We start from the raw sequence: 17663 nt of genomic DNA on the forward strand, positions 1-17663 counted from the left end.
CCTCCATAATGTGCCATTCAGATGCTTTGGGCCTCGTATTCACTTGACTGTAGTCTCAGTACACTGAACGTATACCTGCCGTTCGTTGCACAAAGTTCAGTCCTGTGTGCCACCTAGCACACTGATTATTCCCCTTTTCCCTTATGATATATTTACCTTCCGCTGTGCTGCCCTTGCAAACATAGCCCTTGTCTTTGCTCTCCTGCCACTCACAGCCTTCGCTTTCCTTTTCCTGAAACACTAAACTGTCCCTTTTCTCTTCCCTGGTACACTCAACCTTTCCTTTGTCCTGCACTGATATCCCATTCTCACCCCTGTGGTGCCCTAGAATTCAGAACACCACTTTATGCTTCTCTTAAACAGCCACACCTGTTCTTCTGGGGCACAATAAACCTTTCCGTGTGCCCTCCTGGTACACAAAATCCTCACCGATGCTGCCCTTATACTTTGTCCCCTGGGTACCTGATCCTCCCTTTGCCACTCTTGCACACTAAACCTTTCTATGAGTTTCTGCGGGTCTCCAATCCTCCCTATACTGCCTTGGGAAAAGGCTAAAGAGAGATGTCATGCCTTGACTGTCTGTGCAGAGAAGCTGTGGAACTCCCTGTGTTTATAACTAAATCGGCCTTTTCTTCTACTTCTCCACTTTCTAAAACTGCATAATCGCCTGGTACTTCTAGACCATGTGTGCTGCAAATACATATTGTAGCACATAGCAGGGGTAGCCATGCTTTATTTGATATATATTAGCGTACCATAATGCAACATCTCTACCCTGTATTTTCATAGCACATTAACATAGAAACATGGTATACCTAGAGTTTTAACAGTGGGAGAGGTGGCAAGGATAGGCCATTTAGACTGATTTCATGGAGCGGAAGATCATGTCAAGCACCAAGTAAAGCAGAGCATGCACATGATGTCCACACCCACCAAGCTTAGTGGGCATCGAGACACTCTTGTGTAAGACTTAATAAGTGCTTCTGAAGAAGCAGCCTGTGTGCTTTATATTAGGGAAGATCTGCAAAATCTACTTTCAAAGCAGATTCTCTGAATCCCTCTACAGGCACCATTTGTTTGTAGAATTAAAAGTAACAAATTAAAATCAGTAGGAATAGCAGGTTCTGTTTTCTGTGTCTGAACAAAATATGACCTCAGCATCTTAAGCTCCACTGTTGCTGCCTCTGAATCCTTGGTCCTGGAGTAACCATGTGCAAGGCAGCGTTTCCTAGTTACCTGGGTTTCTTTTCTAATGAGCATGCAGCTTCATCCCTTGAGGGATGCCGTTGGTATCTCACACAACTAATGGTTATCTTTTTACCTCCCCAGTGTTCCCTTTCCCAGTGCCATCCATTGAGGAGGCAATCCTACAGGAGAGCAAGCATTTGTTAAAGCCGTGGGATGCCAAAAAGGTGAGATTTCCTGTGGCAGCTGTAAACCATAACATCCCCACACCCTCTAAAGGCTGGCCTAAGTTAAACATTTTGGATTTCTGTTACTGTTTGCGATTATGCATTTAGCCAGGGCTGGGTTTTCAGTGTTACATCCCACTTTTTTTTAGCAATTTAAAGCATACATTGCAATATTAGTCGACCTGTCTATTGTATCTGTATATTTTATGTGTCTCATTCTCTCTTGTTTATATGTCTTACCTCTCCGATTTCATGTAAACTATCTATGCTATTTTTCTGGCCTATCTTACTCATCCACTTCACCCATTTGAGCTCTTTGTCCTACTTATTGCATTTGAAAGTGTGCTATACAGAAATCACTGTCTCTAGGTGCTGGATATTTAAAACGTATCTTGTATGAAGTTGTCACTGGTGAGAATGGAGAGGGTGATAGGCAGTCAGGACAAATATCATTCAAAGATACCATTAATGACCTATATTTTAGTATCTTTTTATATGTTCTCTGGTTGTTTGATTCCAGATGATTCTAATTTAAAATTATTGGGCTAATTGTGCTAAATCATTGCCTTCCCTCTATTGCATATTTGATCATTGGTTAAGTTAGGTAGTTAAGGTTGACAACTCTCAGAATCTTGAAAGAGTACACTTATTCTTTTCTTAAGTAAGGTTTCCTTCCTCTACTCCATAATGTCACTTAGATACGAAGAACATATTCTTTAACTTAATTCTTTATACAGCAAATAGCTAACGTCATGACTTCAAACTTGCGTTGAGATGGTTTCTTTTTTTAAAATTTTCCATAATGTCACTTGCATATGGAGAACATGGTCTTCAACGTAATTCTTTCTACTGCAAATAGCTAACGTAATGACTTCAGATTTGTATTGAGATTGTCTCTTTTTTACTCAGTGGTTTGCTAGGTTGTGTTATTTTTGTGTTTGTGTTTTTGTACTTGGCCAATCCATGTTTTTAGAACAACCGTAAGAATGTCATTGATGTAGTATTGCCTTGAGTTTAGCACAAGTGCCTACAACTAATAACTTAGGTTAGCAGGGTAAGGTGAATTGTTTCATCTGTGTTATTTTGAAAAAGTGTTTTGCCACTGTATTTATTTGTTGAATTTACATCGCATACACACAAATATTTCTTTGCTGTTGACCAAGGCTCCAGTTGAAGATCCAAGAAAGATAAGAACACTGAGTAGAATTTGTATTTATTCCATATTTTAGGAGCACCTAATATCATTAAGTTGAAATCGGGTTGTAACCACTCATTGCTGCTTCCTATTTAGATACTTTCCAGGGCTTCATATTGATTTAGGCTCCATCAATCACTCATATTATTGCATCCTCTTCCTAGAAGGCAAAAACCAGCGTAAAGTCCAATACAATTTAAAATAGTCTAGGGACATGAATTGATAACTTTGAGGGAGTGTGGAAATCCTTTAAGGACCCTTCATTACATTCTACTTGTTAGTATTTTAAATTTCCACAGCACATTGGGCTTCCTAATCCTCAAAAAGGATTCAAGCTGAGTGCTCATAGAAATATGCCGGCTGTGTGACAGCCTCACACAAAAGCAGAACTTGTTTCACTGTTTCTGCGCTAAGGTCCAGAGAACCTGTATTGGTGAATGTGCTTTTTCAACCAGTGATGCATTCATGTGAAACAGTGACTGGTTCCATACAATGCTTGGACCTGAAACCTGATTGATTTTGTTCATTTGGGTGGTGTTTTATTCCAGATGTACCTGCAGCTCATTGACTGCAAACGTTTGGATCACTTGAAGTCCCCTGGGGGCTTGGTATAATGGGGAAATTTATTACGTGCATTGTTATTGCTTTAATTAATACCTGAAGAATTGATTCCTTTTGTAAGCAGTGTATTATCTCGAAAAAGAATAAACCCTTTTGTCTGCACTGCCTTCAATTTACCGTGAAATGAAAGTTGTACCAGCAGAAGCTGTGTTGTTGGGGAAACCACCTGGGAGATATGTTTAACAAATGAATCTCTTGAATAATACAATCATCCACTTCACTCAGTCTACCAACCATAATGTCCAAAAAAGGTCTTAACTTTTCAATGTATTGCTCCATCTGATATCAAAGATATATATATATATATATATATATATATATATATATATATATATATATATATATATATATATATATATATGTATATATGTGTGTTTGTTGGCAAACAGGTTTAAAATTCACAACTTATAATAGCGTCTCTAATGTGGCAAATCAAAGTTCACGAACAGTCCATGCCAATGTGCTTTGAACAGCAACGTTAGTCTCTGAAAGCTCTGCACTAGTATGGAGCTCCATACCCGGTATGGAGCTTTATTACCATACTTGAATGTAATTGTTGAGCACTGTGAATCGTTAGCTGAGAGTCTTGATAAAAATATTAGAAATCGTGTAGATATGGAACTTTGACATGCTTTTCAAATATGGACTCTGAGCGACTTGACTTTTTTGATACTCAGTTTGGAATTTAATTTTGAGTGCTGTGTTGGAGCACTTCTGGGCTATTTCGCATCCACTAAATCTGGTCAACCACATGCGTTGGCATATGAAGACCCTCCAGCGGTGGCTCTACTTGCAGTGGATTCAGCATTGGAGTGTTCTGGCAGATATGATCCGTGTTTCTTTGGAAGCAGCATGAGATCTTTAGTGATGGAGCAAGAGTTAGTTCTGTCCACCTTCAACGGCAGCGATGGGGTAATGGATGCCTCCACCCTCAGGCGAGAAGCACTCTTGGGCTTCTTGGAAATCAGAGGTCTTTGGTCCCCCAAAGGAGTAGAGCTGTCTGTCTAGCCTTTCTCCATCACAGGCTGCCAGAGCACGAACTTACTTAGAAACACAGCCACTATGTGGTGTGCTAAAAAACCACGGGAGCTTCAAACTCATAGGTTGTGGCTAGTCTTTAAGTACCTTGCGGCACTCCTTAAATGATGTCTGTCGGGCCAACTAGCCAACCAGGAGTGGCGGAATCACCCAAAGGTATTTCAGTACATCTTTGGTCTTGGGGGCACCCCTCCGATCGACCTCTTTTCCACAGCCAAAGCCACTCATTCCCAACTGTTCTGCTTCCTCCAGTTACCACAGCAACAAGCTCTGGCATATTCCTTCTGTCTGACATGGATCATACCAACCCATGCCAAAAGCACTCATTGCCGACTGTTTTGCTTCCTTCGGTTTCCACAGCAGCAAGTATTGTTATATATCTTCTGTCTGAAATGGATCATCCCACCCCACTATGCGTTTCCCATTCATTCCTAAGGTTCTGAGGAAGATTCATCACAGATGATAGACAAGACTCTGAGGGTATGACACATGGGTCTTATGCATCTTTGTGCCTTCCCACTCATCTTCCAATAGCGGAAGACCTCCTCTTGCAGTTGGAGAGGCCGGCCTTGCACCCAAGCCTTCACTTTTATGCATGGGGATGACGCAGGACAATTTGAGCTTTCTTGTATGGTTGACGTACATATTTCATCCTTCACCTTTCTTAGTGGGACCTCGAGTCAGATGTTGGAAAAATAGGTTTGGTAGAAGGGGTCACAAATTGCGATCTGACTTTAACTGAAACTATTCTCTTCCCGATTTGTAGTGGGTTGCAGTTTGACCTACCTCATGAATATTAATGAGGTTAGTGACAAATTGCAACCCACTATGAAGCACAGCCATTTTAAGGATGGTGGCTTGCTGAACTTGGCAGACCACCATGTCTGTGAATGCTTTTAAATAAAGCATTATTTAATGCAACCCATAAAAAAAAAATGAAACTTGTAACTAACATTTTTTTTATGAAACACAGAAAGAAGCACCAAGAGCAGTGTTGGCCAGCGATGATCACACCAGTGCAAATCCAATAAAATTCTGTTTCCGGCGCTCAGACCCTCATAAGCCCACTACTCGGAGATCACTTACTTTGAACAACAACCCTACAGAATGATGAGGAGCGCTTATAGTACATACAAAAATTATTTACGTGAGAAATTAAAGTTTCAAAAGTTCGTCAAGGCATCCACAAATAATAGTCCTCAGAAATCTTGTTCCTCTGCCATTCATCCGAGGCACCGTGTAGTAGTATCACAACAGAGCTTTATTGATTTTCTTTACATTAGCATGCCAGCCAGCCAACGTGCTTCTTCCAACAACAGACTTCATCAGGGCTGTAAGTTAAAAACATCCATAAAAATCAAACAAAACAATGACAAACAGACAATAACATAATCACTAGCCCGTGCCTTACAATCTTCTTTCAAAATCCATCACATTAGATGTGACTCCCCATAAACATCCACCACGTGTCAAAAATGCAAAATAATTTGGGGCCATAACAAATGTCCATAATATCCACTATACAGTGATTCTTCTCATATCCTACAGTATGGCATATCCGATACAGTTGTTACAATACCCCTCCACAGAATCACAAAATAAATCACTTAGCCTTGTGGTCCCATTAGAAAACTAAATTAAACATACCTTTCATTGATTCCACCCTGTATATATTGCAATAGAGTTCATGCATCAGCAGTCCCCATAAACATACGCAAAGTACGTCTACAATAAGGCTCTATGAAACATAATTCAGTTAATATAATCTACTCAATTGATAGATCCATATAAGTATAGTGGTTGTAATTTTCATAGTATTCCGCTGCCTCACAAATAATGAGACTGAAGTATTGTGTTCTTCCCAAGCGGGATCTAGACAGGAACATATGAGGAAAAAATAAGTTTTTAGCAAGCTGTATCGTTGGCCATTATATTAGCTCCTTATCCCATCTGCCTGAGTCCTAAACCCACCTATGTCCAATAAAATCCAACCTTTTCTTATTTTGAATCAAATATAAAAGCTGTCCCTTTCCTTTCCCATCAATTGTCTCCCTAAATAGCCATCACTTCATAATTCACTGCAACATAGTAACTCTGTAACCCGCTCATAAATTACGACAAACAAATGGAAAATCCCCACAAATGAGTCCAGCCCATGTACAACCTTCTCCATACCTTTCCAAGTTAGCACTGACCTGTAGAGTTGCAAGCACGGCACCAAATGCAGGACATCACTTGTTAGTAGGACTGTAATCATGATCACTTTTTGAGCTCCTAACCGACCAATCGCCACTTGTCTTGGGCCCCAAAGGCCCTATAATGTCAGTATCTCAAAACTGACCATTCATCTAACACAACACATATATCAAATAGTGCATTCCTTTTGGAGCAGTCTCCCCACTCTGGCCTCTAGCAATGATAGAAAAGAATTGCCCTACCAGTCAAAATTCACCTCAATGTACAGTCACTTAAGATTCATTTCTGGCTTGCTCTCTTTATGGGCATAACCTAAACCAGGACAACCAATCAGATACATTCCTTCACAATGCAAAGTATGTTAAACAGATATGACAGCTTCCTCTCTGGTCTGAATGGTATGTTCAGCAGGCTTCTCACTCCGGAAGAAGAAACCAGTCAGCAGACAGTGTGCAACCACTGCACTACTGAATATCCCCATTCCTTTAAGAACTTTGGGACATGAAGTAGTTGTCCCTGAACCAATCAACAGGCAGTATGTCACCACATCTCTATCAAACATCTCCATTCCCTTTGAAACTTATAGACGTATTTCACAAAACCAGGGAGAGAAAGAGGCATAAAGGGATCATAAACAATGCCACTGATTACCTATGTCACTGTAATTGGCTCCAAGTATGTAAACGTGCATATATAATGTATTCAAGAATGGTAGAGTAGTAACTCCAGATTATGGCCTTAACTATTGGCTGTCCCGGAAACACTCATCAGATAATATAACACTGCAGTACTAACGAGCACCTCCATTCCTATTACAAACTTAGGACATATTTCGCAAATGAGGGATAGGAGAGAAAAGAGATTAAAAAACAGTGATCCCGTAGTACAGTTTTATCCTTCGGCTGTCTCAGACAATGTGCCACAGTGGCACTGTCAAGCGCCTCCATTCCTTTTACAAACTAATGACATATTTCAGAAAACTAGAACGGAAAGGCCTAGAAGAAGAGTTCAAAAACAGTGTCTTCGTTGTCAAACTCACCAAAATTTCCTTAGTGTATATAAACATGCATATGTGCTATAATCAGGAATGATAATGGACGGAATTAAAAAAAACTCAATACATTGATCATCTAACATCATGCACTGTAAGGTTGGGACTAGGTTAGAGGGTCATGGGTAGGCAGTGGACTAAAGGTTCACTGCCTACTCTTAAAAAATATTATTTTCAACGTTCTCAAAGGGGGCCGTCTTCTTATTTGCAAAAGACTGATTTTGCTAAGGACTTTGTTTGAGTAGTCTGTAAAATATTAATGTTCTGCAACCAGAATTCAGTCGCAAAATATTAATGATGGACACAGAGAATCGCTATTTGGAAAGGACGCAGTAAACACCCCCCTTCCAAATACATGATTCAGACACTGGTCACAAACCCGAATTGCGATTCGGTTACCGAATCACAATTGGTGGTTCTTAGATACCAAAAGTCCTTTTTTGCTGTCTCAAACAGCCTGATTCTGCGAATCTGGACATTGGCTGGTCTGGAAAAAAGGCTGGTTATATCTGGCCCTTGATTTGGTGAGAATCATTTTAATTGGTTGCATGTTGGAGCCCATGCATAGGTGCCAATTCCAGCTGTTGACGTAATAAAACTTTCCATGATTGTGATTGCCCTAAGTTGCTGCTTTAGTGAGCTGCAGGCACAGTTTGTTCGTTCTCCACTACCATCTTTCTTTCGGACAAGTTGTTTATGAGGACAAAAGCTTAATTTGTGAAAAGTGGTGACCTAGTTCTATGTGGGGCTTTCTGTCGCCCTGCCTTCCTTTTGTCCTTCACCTCATCTCGCCAAAGGGGTGGAAAGGCTCGCGTTTCTCGATCTTTGCAGGGTTTTGATGTTCCTCATGGATAGGACCTGGAAATACTAGATTGACGATCAATTGTTCATTCGAATTGCCGGGTGCCAAACAGAAGAGGGCTATTCAGAAGTGAGCACTTTCCAGGTGGTTTTGTTGTGCAGTAAGAACGGCAATCCTCTCACCAAGAAGCCACCTCCAGAGAGCATTTGGGCCTATTCCACCAGTGCAAATTCCACTTCTTCAACGTTGTCCATTTGTGTTCATATTCTGGACATTTTTGGTGCTGCAGCATGGACCTCGATTCAACCCCTTCACCAGGCATTACTGTCTTGATTCTGAAGTTCAGAGGGATGGCTACTTTGCCAGATCTCTTCTGCAAGACTCCTTGGTTCACCCAGTTCCTTATTCCCTCCACCATTGTAGCACTGCTGTAGTATGAGTTCAAGAGGTGTTTAGTCTGCGGGCAGAAGTATCTGTCAGAAGGGCAATTTCCGTAGTGATCTTTTTGGTGGATACTCTGCCTAGCAATTCCGCACCAGTCGCATCTAGCTCCCCATCTGAGCAATGATTTAGATTGATTAATGAGGACTCTAGCTTTGGGACACTGCACACATTTTTAATATAGTTGACCTCATCGCAATGCCTTAGGCGTGGAAAAAAACAAACTAGGAATAGACATTGGTGCGCCAGGTGGACACTTTCATGTCTCCAATGATGACATGTCCTAGGTGGCTCCTGTTGTTGAAATAGAATAGACTGTCACCTGCCGGTGCAGGAGAGCTATTTACTTTTCTGTATCCATACTGGTGCTTGAAGGAGATTCAAGAGGTGATGAATCTGCAGGTAGAGTATCCACCTGAATTTTTTTTATCGAAGATAAGTAACTTGTTCATCTCTACCTAGTAATTCTTAAGTGATAGTCTAACTGTGTTCTCGTCTCATTGTGACTGTTTTTGTATGAATTTCTTTTATGTGATCAATCTCAATTGTATTATGTTTGTGTACATGCGCTTGCAGGCTCTCCTCTGTGGGGGTGCATTAAGGGTGGCTGTCTTGATATTTTCTAGTGACTCACTGCAATTTTCAAAGTTAAAGGTCTGGTCTTTGGGGGCTGTATGTCAGCATTTTTAATTCACAAGTGAAGCAGACTGACCATTGTACTGGGTTAAAGATCTGCCATTGGAAAGCAAGGTTTAGTGGCCTCTAGAGTGTCTGGCATTGGATTTTTAGTGTTCTGGTTTGTTATAATATAAGTTCATTTGGTGTTTGACCAGTGAAGTTGTGGACTTGTTGGGATAAAGTGTTGGCCAGTGCGGGTAGAACCTTTTTTAGCAATTCAATATTGATTTCCCGACAAGGGGAGGTTGTACAGTTTACATGTGATTTAATGAAGTGTGTCTACTGAGTCTAGGATGGCAGAATAAGAGGAATCGTTCCCACAAGAACTGCTTTACAGTGTGAGCCAGAGTTATTTACAGGGAAGAGTATCGCTCCATGTTCCACCTATGACCTCTTTCACACACAGGCTTACAACATCCCCCTAAAATAGACAGCAGTGTCTCCAAGCAATAGTGACAGAATTGTGATTTCTGGTGTACAAAGAATATCTACAGAAACTTGTGAAAGTAGATTATGATTACTCATTTCACAATGGTGACTGGAATGGATCATATCAGAGGGTGACCATTTCTGTTTTGAGTAGTAGTGCCAAGTGGCAGCCCTAGTAGTGTGGCGATTGCTGATGAGAAACTATTCTCTCAGAAATCTGTGATAGGCAGTCGTAGTTGCTGATAAAAAGTATTGCTACCATAGTATTGTGACAGAGTTAATCATTTCTGATGTGCAAAGAGGCGCCTACAAGGTCCTGTGACAGACTGGGATAATTATGGATGTAAACAGTTGTGCCATATAGGAAGATTTGCAAAAGAGTAGTTATGGATTATATAGAGCGTATTGATGTGCAGCGAAAGATGTGGTGGGAGGTACCACTTTTTACATACTCCATTCCTTCCACCATCTTCAGTCTCCAGTGTTTGCATCAGCTGTCGCCACGCAGTCTCAAAATCTCCTGCAGCTACGTGTCAACAAGATGTTATTTTGCAGTTGACATCCTTTTAGTAATTGCTAGGCACAGAAAGATTAATTTATAACACGCTTATTCTTTTGTTTTGTTTTTTAGTTGCCAGCAGGGTCAGCTAGGCCCAGGTCCTGTGAAGTTCCTGGTATCAAGTAAGTGTTTTGAGACAAGGTGCCAGTCATGGAAGCCCATTGGTGCATGTGAATAGTGGCTCAGTTTGCATTAAGTTGCTCATGCATATTCCCTTGATCATCCCTGCTTTGTTCTTATCAGATAACCTCTCTCTTGATCCCCCTCCCATCCATTTCATACTCTTTCCAGCGCTTTGTACCCATACTAAATTGACAGCCAGTGCATTCTTAAGCTGTCCTTTCGTAAGGCATCTGTACTCATAAACATGTGTGCTCTAAGAAGAGAGAGAACTTGCCTCTACTCCTTTCCCTAATTCATTATCACTTGCTCCAATAATCCATTACAGCCCAGTCGCCTATCTTACTTTCATTCATGGCATGCTACAGGCATAACCATTATTTGTGTCTGCTATATTACAGTATGTGGTTACCTAAGGAAGAAAGGTAGAACTATGAGGTGGTCATTATTATGGCAGGAAGTGTTCCGCTGGCCCTAAGTTTTTAATTTGCATGGCTTTCATTCAGCTGTGTGTTACTTTTATTGTAAATGCAGGGTTTTAAGTGTTAGAAAGTAAATTAATTTAAAATAAAAAGCCAAGAGGTGCTTAGCAGCTCACTCCTCATATGGGGCATCCCGCGAAGTTCTGGTTTAGGTCATTCACAGGCTGCTGTAGTTAGTGACTGCTGTTCTTTAAATGGCAACAAGCCTCCTGCAAATCTAACTTAGCTCACCTTGGTAACCCGTCCTTGAATAAATGTCTAATGTTTTATAGAATTTCGCCTTTATTTGTTTACATTAAATGTGTCTTTGCTAATGCCTAACCAGCGTGTTAGTGGAGCAGACTCTTTCTATCTTTGTCCCCTTATTGAGTGATTTTGTGTGTGCTTCATTGCTAAAAGGGGGAAATGCATCAGAATTTGAGAAGAGATGTGAAGAAGCAGTATTAACTGATATTCTACTCCCACAGTATTTATCCATCCATGGACCAGCCTTCCAGCATGTCTGTGATGCCCTCGCTTCTGAACACTGGTGGCTCTCTTCCAGATCTGACCAATTTGCACTTCCCCTCACCACTGCCTACCCCGCTAGACCCCGATGAGTCTGCCTTTTCTAGCCTCAGCGGGGGGAGCAGCACTTCCAACCTCACTAGTACTATGACAAACCTAGACATCGACAGCCGCCTTGGGCTCAGCGCTGCATACAATGCTTCAGGTAAGACTTTTGGATGTGATCTCAGAGCGCTTGTTTATTGCCCTTCTTCCAATCTGGTAGCCCTTGGTAAGTACAGAAGTGGTATAGAGAGAGTTACGTTATGGCAGTAGTTGCTCATTGAACCCGGCAGTATGACCTTTTAGTTCTTCCTGAGATCTAATAAAGCCCTTGTAATTTTAACACAACAGTGAAATACTCTCACATTTTTTTAATAGACCATTCTCTTTTATCCATAATTCAAAGTTTTTATTCTCCGGAAGATATCTGCTTTCAGATACATTGATAGGAAGTTGCAGGATGCCTCGGACAGTGGAAGGTTAAAAGGAACTAATGTCCTGTTGTTTACTTTGCAGAACATTATCCTAAAACACTGTTATTCAGGTATGTTGTTAATTCCCTTTATTGCCTGGATGTACAAATCAGCTCAATTTGAAGACGTTATCTGTAAGAAGTAAACAGAAATAAATCCTCAGATAAATTATAATCCTTTGTGTGCTCTGGAGACTACTCAGATGCTTGGGTGTTTACAGCAGTCTCACAGTTTGCCTACTGATTGCCATCCTTGGTATTGCAATTGTTTCTATTGCACTTGTGTTTATTTGCTTATAACAAATTAAATAGAACCAAGGACTGTTCATCAAAGCACATATATAAGTATAACGAAAGCATCTTAGCAATATGATAGCGAATAATTTGGTTAAAGACTCACTCTGAATGCCGGGGGCACAAAGTACAGCCTCAGTGAGCTTCCCAAAACACATATTTCAAAGTTGGTTTTTTTGAGGAGTCCTTAAGAAGAAGGTGCCTGACAAGCTTTTAGAACATTCTTATATTGTAATTTGACATCAGATCGCTACTTTGGCCAGTTTGGGCTCCAAAGACAAAATTCTTCCTGTTTGTAAAAATGGAGTTGGAGTGAAGTCTTCAGTTAGACCATACACCCTACACCTTAAATGTTTCAGGAGAGCAATAGCATGGTATAACAAAGCATAACACTCTCACTAAGCATGTGACCTAGAATATTAACTAAATGATAGTGAATAGTATTGCATAGTGACCCAGAGGTAGAAAATCTGAAATGCCCCTGGTTGTAGGTCTTAGGTCGTAGGTGATCGGCAAAAGAGTGAAGCAACCACCAACTTGCTTTAAGTGCTTAATGCAATTGCTGTAAGCGGGACAGATGTAATTTATGGAGTAAATTGCCAGACTAACACATTCCTTCTGTAATGAATGGGAAATTGCTACTCCCATTTCCATCTCCTTTGTTCTGCATAAACATTTATGAAATGGGTGAAGACACAGTGAATTGAAAAAAGGTCGACATATATTTTTTAAATGGTTAATTTGCTTAAAAGAGCTTGCGGTCTTCAAATGTGCAACGGTCTTAATATGTGTAATTTAGGAATCATTTGTGGTTCAAATATTCTTTCATCAGAAGGATTGGTGCTGGAAATTCCAACAAGCATCCATTCTCTTTAAAGAGTTAAGAAAACACTTTCTGTTGTTCAAAAAAGTGGGATAATTGAAACTGTTAAACACTTGAAAAGAAGAAACAACAGTTCTTTTGATCAGGAGTGCATAATACTCTCAAATAAACTATATTATCCAGAAGTTATTGTGAAAGAAGGCAAACATTGTGCATTATCTCCATACGATAACAACAGGAACTGAAAATGTTAAATATGAGACATTTCATCTTTGAGTTCTTTAAGTTCGGAAACTTATTTCAACAACTTTAGTTAACTTTTTGTTCTTAGCTATTGCAATTGTAATCCTGCTCGAAATGTTTCATAAATAATTGGGTTTTTTTAAATTATATCCACAAAGGATAGGAATAGGCAAGAATTTAATGGGTGTGATTGAGCCACTGGAAAGAGTTTAATGTCTTGATGAACAAAAGGCTGCTGTCCTTATTGTGTTATTGGTGTATTGTGTCTTTCATGCCACCGTGCTGTAGTCTGGCTGCTGCTGCCCATGGTCATAGAATATTTCTAGACCAATAGTCAAGATTTAGTCTGCACATAGCGTGTGCGTTATAAGAGTAACTGGTTTTCAGGTGAGCTGCTTTCCAAAAAGACATGCCTATACTAGAAAACATTTTTGTAGACATTTATCCCCATTTTTATTATAACTTAAATTAGCTTTAAAAGTAACTGGGATGTTCAAGATCATTTTTAATTCTTCATCTTAAAATGTAAAAAGGAAAGAAATTAGAATAAATAGAGGGATGCTATTAAATTAAATAAATGTTTTCCTCTTTATGGCAGGCAGGTTGATCCATGCTCCTGGACTGTAAAGCAGTGTCCGCAGGTCCCAGTTAATATTTCTACTCTGTGGAGCAAAGATAGCTCATTACTTGCTTTTACCCCTTTAGAGTTTTTTCATTTTAACTTCACTTGATAACTTTAATGCCTTAATTTAAACTAAAATGTTTGATAAGTGGCCCACTTGAACCAGGGAAAAAGTTTAAAAAAAAAAAAAAAAAAAAAAAAAAAAAAAGATCACATGCCCTGTGCATAGTCTCTTCCTGACAGGTTATTCATAGCATGGTTTTAAATGAAATTCAATATACACAACTAAGGGGGAAATAAGGAACTTTCCAGGAAGTCAATCTATGCATTTTGAGGAAGCAATCCAGATACTTTCAGAGAGAAGTGCCTTTCTCTCAGGAGGGACCCCGCATAAAAGACAGGAAAGAGCTGTTCTTACCTCGGACATTGCTAAGACCTGCATTTATATCACAGATGGTTAATTGGAGAAGCGGTGATATTGTCTGTGTTGTCCCCAATCTGTACACAGTAGCCTGTTAGCAACATTGTCCTAGTTGGGACATCTTCTGTAGTCTTCAGTGTCACTGGCCGGTTTATAAAGTGATCTGACTTTGAGGACTGCATTGTAAACGACTAAAGACCCTGTTCACAAACAGTCATATGTCATTGCCCCTAGAAACAAATGTATACAGGAGTGCAGATTTACATTTTGTTCTTGACACAAAACTTCCCAGCAGTACATCTGGAAAGGTGTGCCATCAACCTTTTTCAAGGCCTATCCCTGGGAAAGTCATTTGGCTTTTGTTCAGGTTGGTATTTTCCTAGAGGTGAGTTTTACACTTTTTTCGGTTTCACATTGGGGGAAGCCAGTGCCTTTGCACAGTTGCATTTATATTTCCTTTTTGTTTTTCCCCCAAGGGAAAATAATTTTCCTATGGAAAAACCCCTATTTTACCCCAAACATTTTGAGGTTGTTCAATTCTCCTTCCGACTATAGGAATTTACTCTAGTAAAAGATTGCTAGATCATTTGTTACAGTCTGCGAGATAGAGAAAGAGAGATCACAATGTTCTAAGGTGTAACAGGTTTAAAAAGACCTGTTCCCCACCCCTTATAAGGGATTAGTTGAGCAGAGTAATATGCACGTGTGTGGATAATATTTAAAATAGTTTACATATGTAAAATATTGTTTTATGGTATACCTTGCACTTTTTCATTCAGCCATGTGCTCTTAAAACTTAGTTTTATGATTGGACATAGCTTTGAGAATCAGGCCTTATGATAAGTGTTTGCCCAAAACTTAGTCAGTACAAAATGGAGCTTGTTACTGCTTTTCCACCTGCCATTCCTCACAAGCAAACCCTTAGCTTAAACTCACTTCAGTTATGTTGTGTGCATACACATCAAGAAATGCATGAAAATTAATAGATGCTCTGGCAGTGAGTCCGTTGGGACATCATACTAGGCCAAATTTGACTAGAATGCTCCACTCCACGATGAGTGGCAAAAGTGTCACAGAAGAGCTGCACTCTAATAAGCCCAAGAGGCTCTTTTGATCAACCTGTACTCCGATACGACCAAAAGGCTTTTTTTTTTTTCTTTTTTTCATCAACCAAATATCATTAACATCAATCTTCCCCCATAAATCTTTAAAAGGTACACTTAGATTTCTGTAAAGGAATCCATGGTTATGTTATACAGCCCAAATTATGATTTTAGTACGTGGGTAATTGCATCTTGGAGAACCCATGAGGAAAAATGCTGACAAGCGGGAGAACAACATCTATCCTTAACTGCCGGACAACTTAGTCGTTGGACTGTTTGAACATTGTGAAACAAGCCAAGTATTCTGCTTCAAATTCCTTTAAAGCATTCATGTGGAATGAGTTTAATACATGCCTACCATTCCTTAGTCTCTTGGCTTTCCACAAAAGTTTTATCTAGAGGGCAATAACACCAATAGCACATACTTCTCAGACCTACCTGTCCATCTTTCAAATGAAAAAGGATGTTTCAAGGTCTTCATAAAGTATGTCTCCTGCGAGAGGTCAGTTCTGTATCATTCTTACTTAGTTGGTGGGAAATCAGCCAAAAGGTTTAGCATAATACCAACCAGATGTAAATGATGACACTAGTATCCTATAAAGTACTTCTCATCTGTCCTTCCACAGGTTATAATGCAAACCTAATAAATTGCCTTGCGCTGTTCTTCTCTGATTTGATCTTTACGTCAAAGAGAACTGTTCACAGCAGAGGCGAATAGTCAGCCCTTTCGTATTATTTTGATAAGAACAAGGACATTAGATAAATTGCTATTAAGTGTGATGCGTTTTTTCAGGCTTGGACATTTCTAAGCACTTTATAGCCCTTTTAATTACCTCGTATCATCACATATCAGAAATCATCAGACCCCTTCGGGGAAGGCTTTAAGTCCACTAAAACAGGAAAAACTCAGCTGCGTTGCTTCTTAAAAACAAAAAAAAACTATTATTGAGATTTTCAGAACGGTGATATTGATATCTGCCCATACTTTTGCCTGCATTGTATTTTTATCCCTAACAAGACACATAAGTAAGTCAGGCTTCTGTGAAACGTGTTTAATATTATTTTTTCTTTTATCTTTTATCCTCTTATGTTCTCTTGACTTCCTCAACAACCTTTTCATTGGGTGTGCCAGTGAGAGTTTTGATGGACAGGGGAGGCGGGGTTAGAGAGGTGAACATAAAGTTGTATTCCAGTTTTAATTAATGTTAGTGAACATTCACAGCATGTCAGAATGCACTAATCAGAATTCTCATCAGAAGGGAGAACTTAACTTTTTGCCATATTTCTTGTCCTCTGCCAATATTTTGCTTAGGACTTGATATCGTGGAAAAAAGTAAAAGGGGTAAGAGAGCGAACAGAAATACTGGACATCACCACTTTGCTGGGCACTAGAGTCTGCTGTTCATAGTGGATTTTAAAAATAAGTATGACATCTTTAGTCCCGTACTGCTGTACTGAGTCAACTATCACTTGCATTACAAATGGTATACCTTCAGAATAGCATGTCTCAGACTTTTCAAGAACGCTGACATTCCTGAAACCAAAACATATATAGGCTTGCATAATCAGTGTATTCAACCTTTTGATATAATCAAATGCTCTTCTCTGACCAATGTCACTACCCTCTGTATTTGTATTTTGATACGGATTCATTGTTATCTTTTCTTATAACTGTAATATAATAAACATTCTTCTGAATTATATTGTTCGTGCTACAACAAGTTAATCATTTTCTTACCACTACCTCAAATATAATATACACATGATTATTTCAAATCTTTTTAGGGGAAAGCAGAACCTTTTGATTTCCTCACAAGAAGTACCGTCTGAATATGCACAACAAAAATATAGTTCGGTGCTCCTTCAAGATAAACTTAGAAGCTATATTTCAAAATATTAAAGTTCATTTCTGAAACACAACTTTATCCGAAGAGTAGTTCTCTGTATTCAGCTTCCAGGCATGCTTTCTATGGAAAACAATCTCCTAGATTTTTCACGAGTTCTGGTAGCGAGGTTCTGACGGTAGCAACAAAGTATCTCGATTGACTAGCAAGGACATTCCGAACCATGAGGGAATTTACAGTTGCTAACTTTTTTATAATGGCCTTCACC

At 39.6% G+C, this 17663-nt stretch overlaps 1 protein-coding gene across 4 annotated transcripts in view; it reads left to right on the top strand.

The window, feature by feature from the left end:
* The window catches only part of CRTC2 (CREB regulated transcription coactivator 2), a 161268-nt gene that overhangs the window by 63696 nt on the left and 79909 nt on the right, over nucleotides 1-17663 (top strand). For all 4 annotated transcript variants that reach the window (XM_069218165.1, XM_069218166.1, XM_069218168.1 and 1 more), the window contains exons 8-10: nucleotides 1330-1412; nucleotides 10495-10544; nucleotides 11492-11736. In XM_069218165.1, coding sequence (XP_069074266.1) covers nucleotides 1330-1412; nucleotides 10495-10544; nucleotides 11492-11736 — 378 coding nt within the window. The remainder of the gene's footprint in view (nucleotides 1-1329; nucleotides 1413-10494; nucleotides 10545-11491; nucleotides 11737-17663) is intronic.

Source organism: Pleurodeles waltl, chromosome 12 (assembly GCF_031143425.1).
Source record: "Pleurodeles waltl isolate 20211129_DDA chromosome 12, aPleWal1.hap1.20221129, whole genome shotgun sequence".
Classification (NCBI taxonomy): domain Eukaryota; kingdom Metazoa; phylum Chordata; class Amphibia; order Caudata; family Salamandridae; genus Pleurodeles; species Pleurodeles waltl.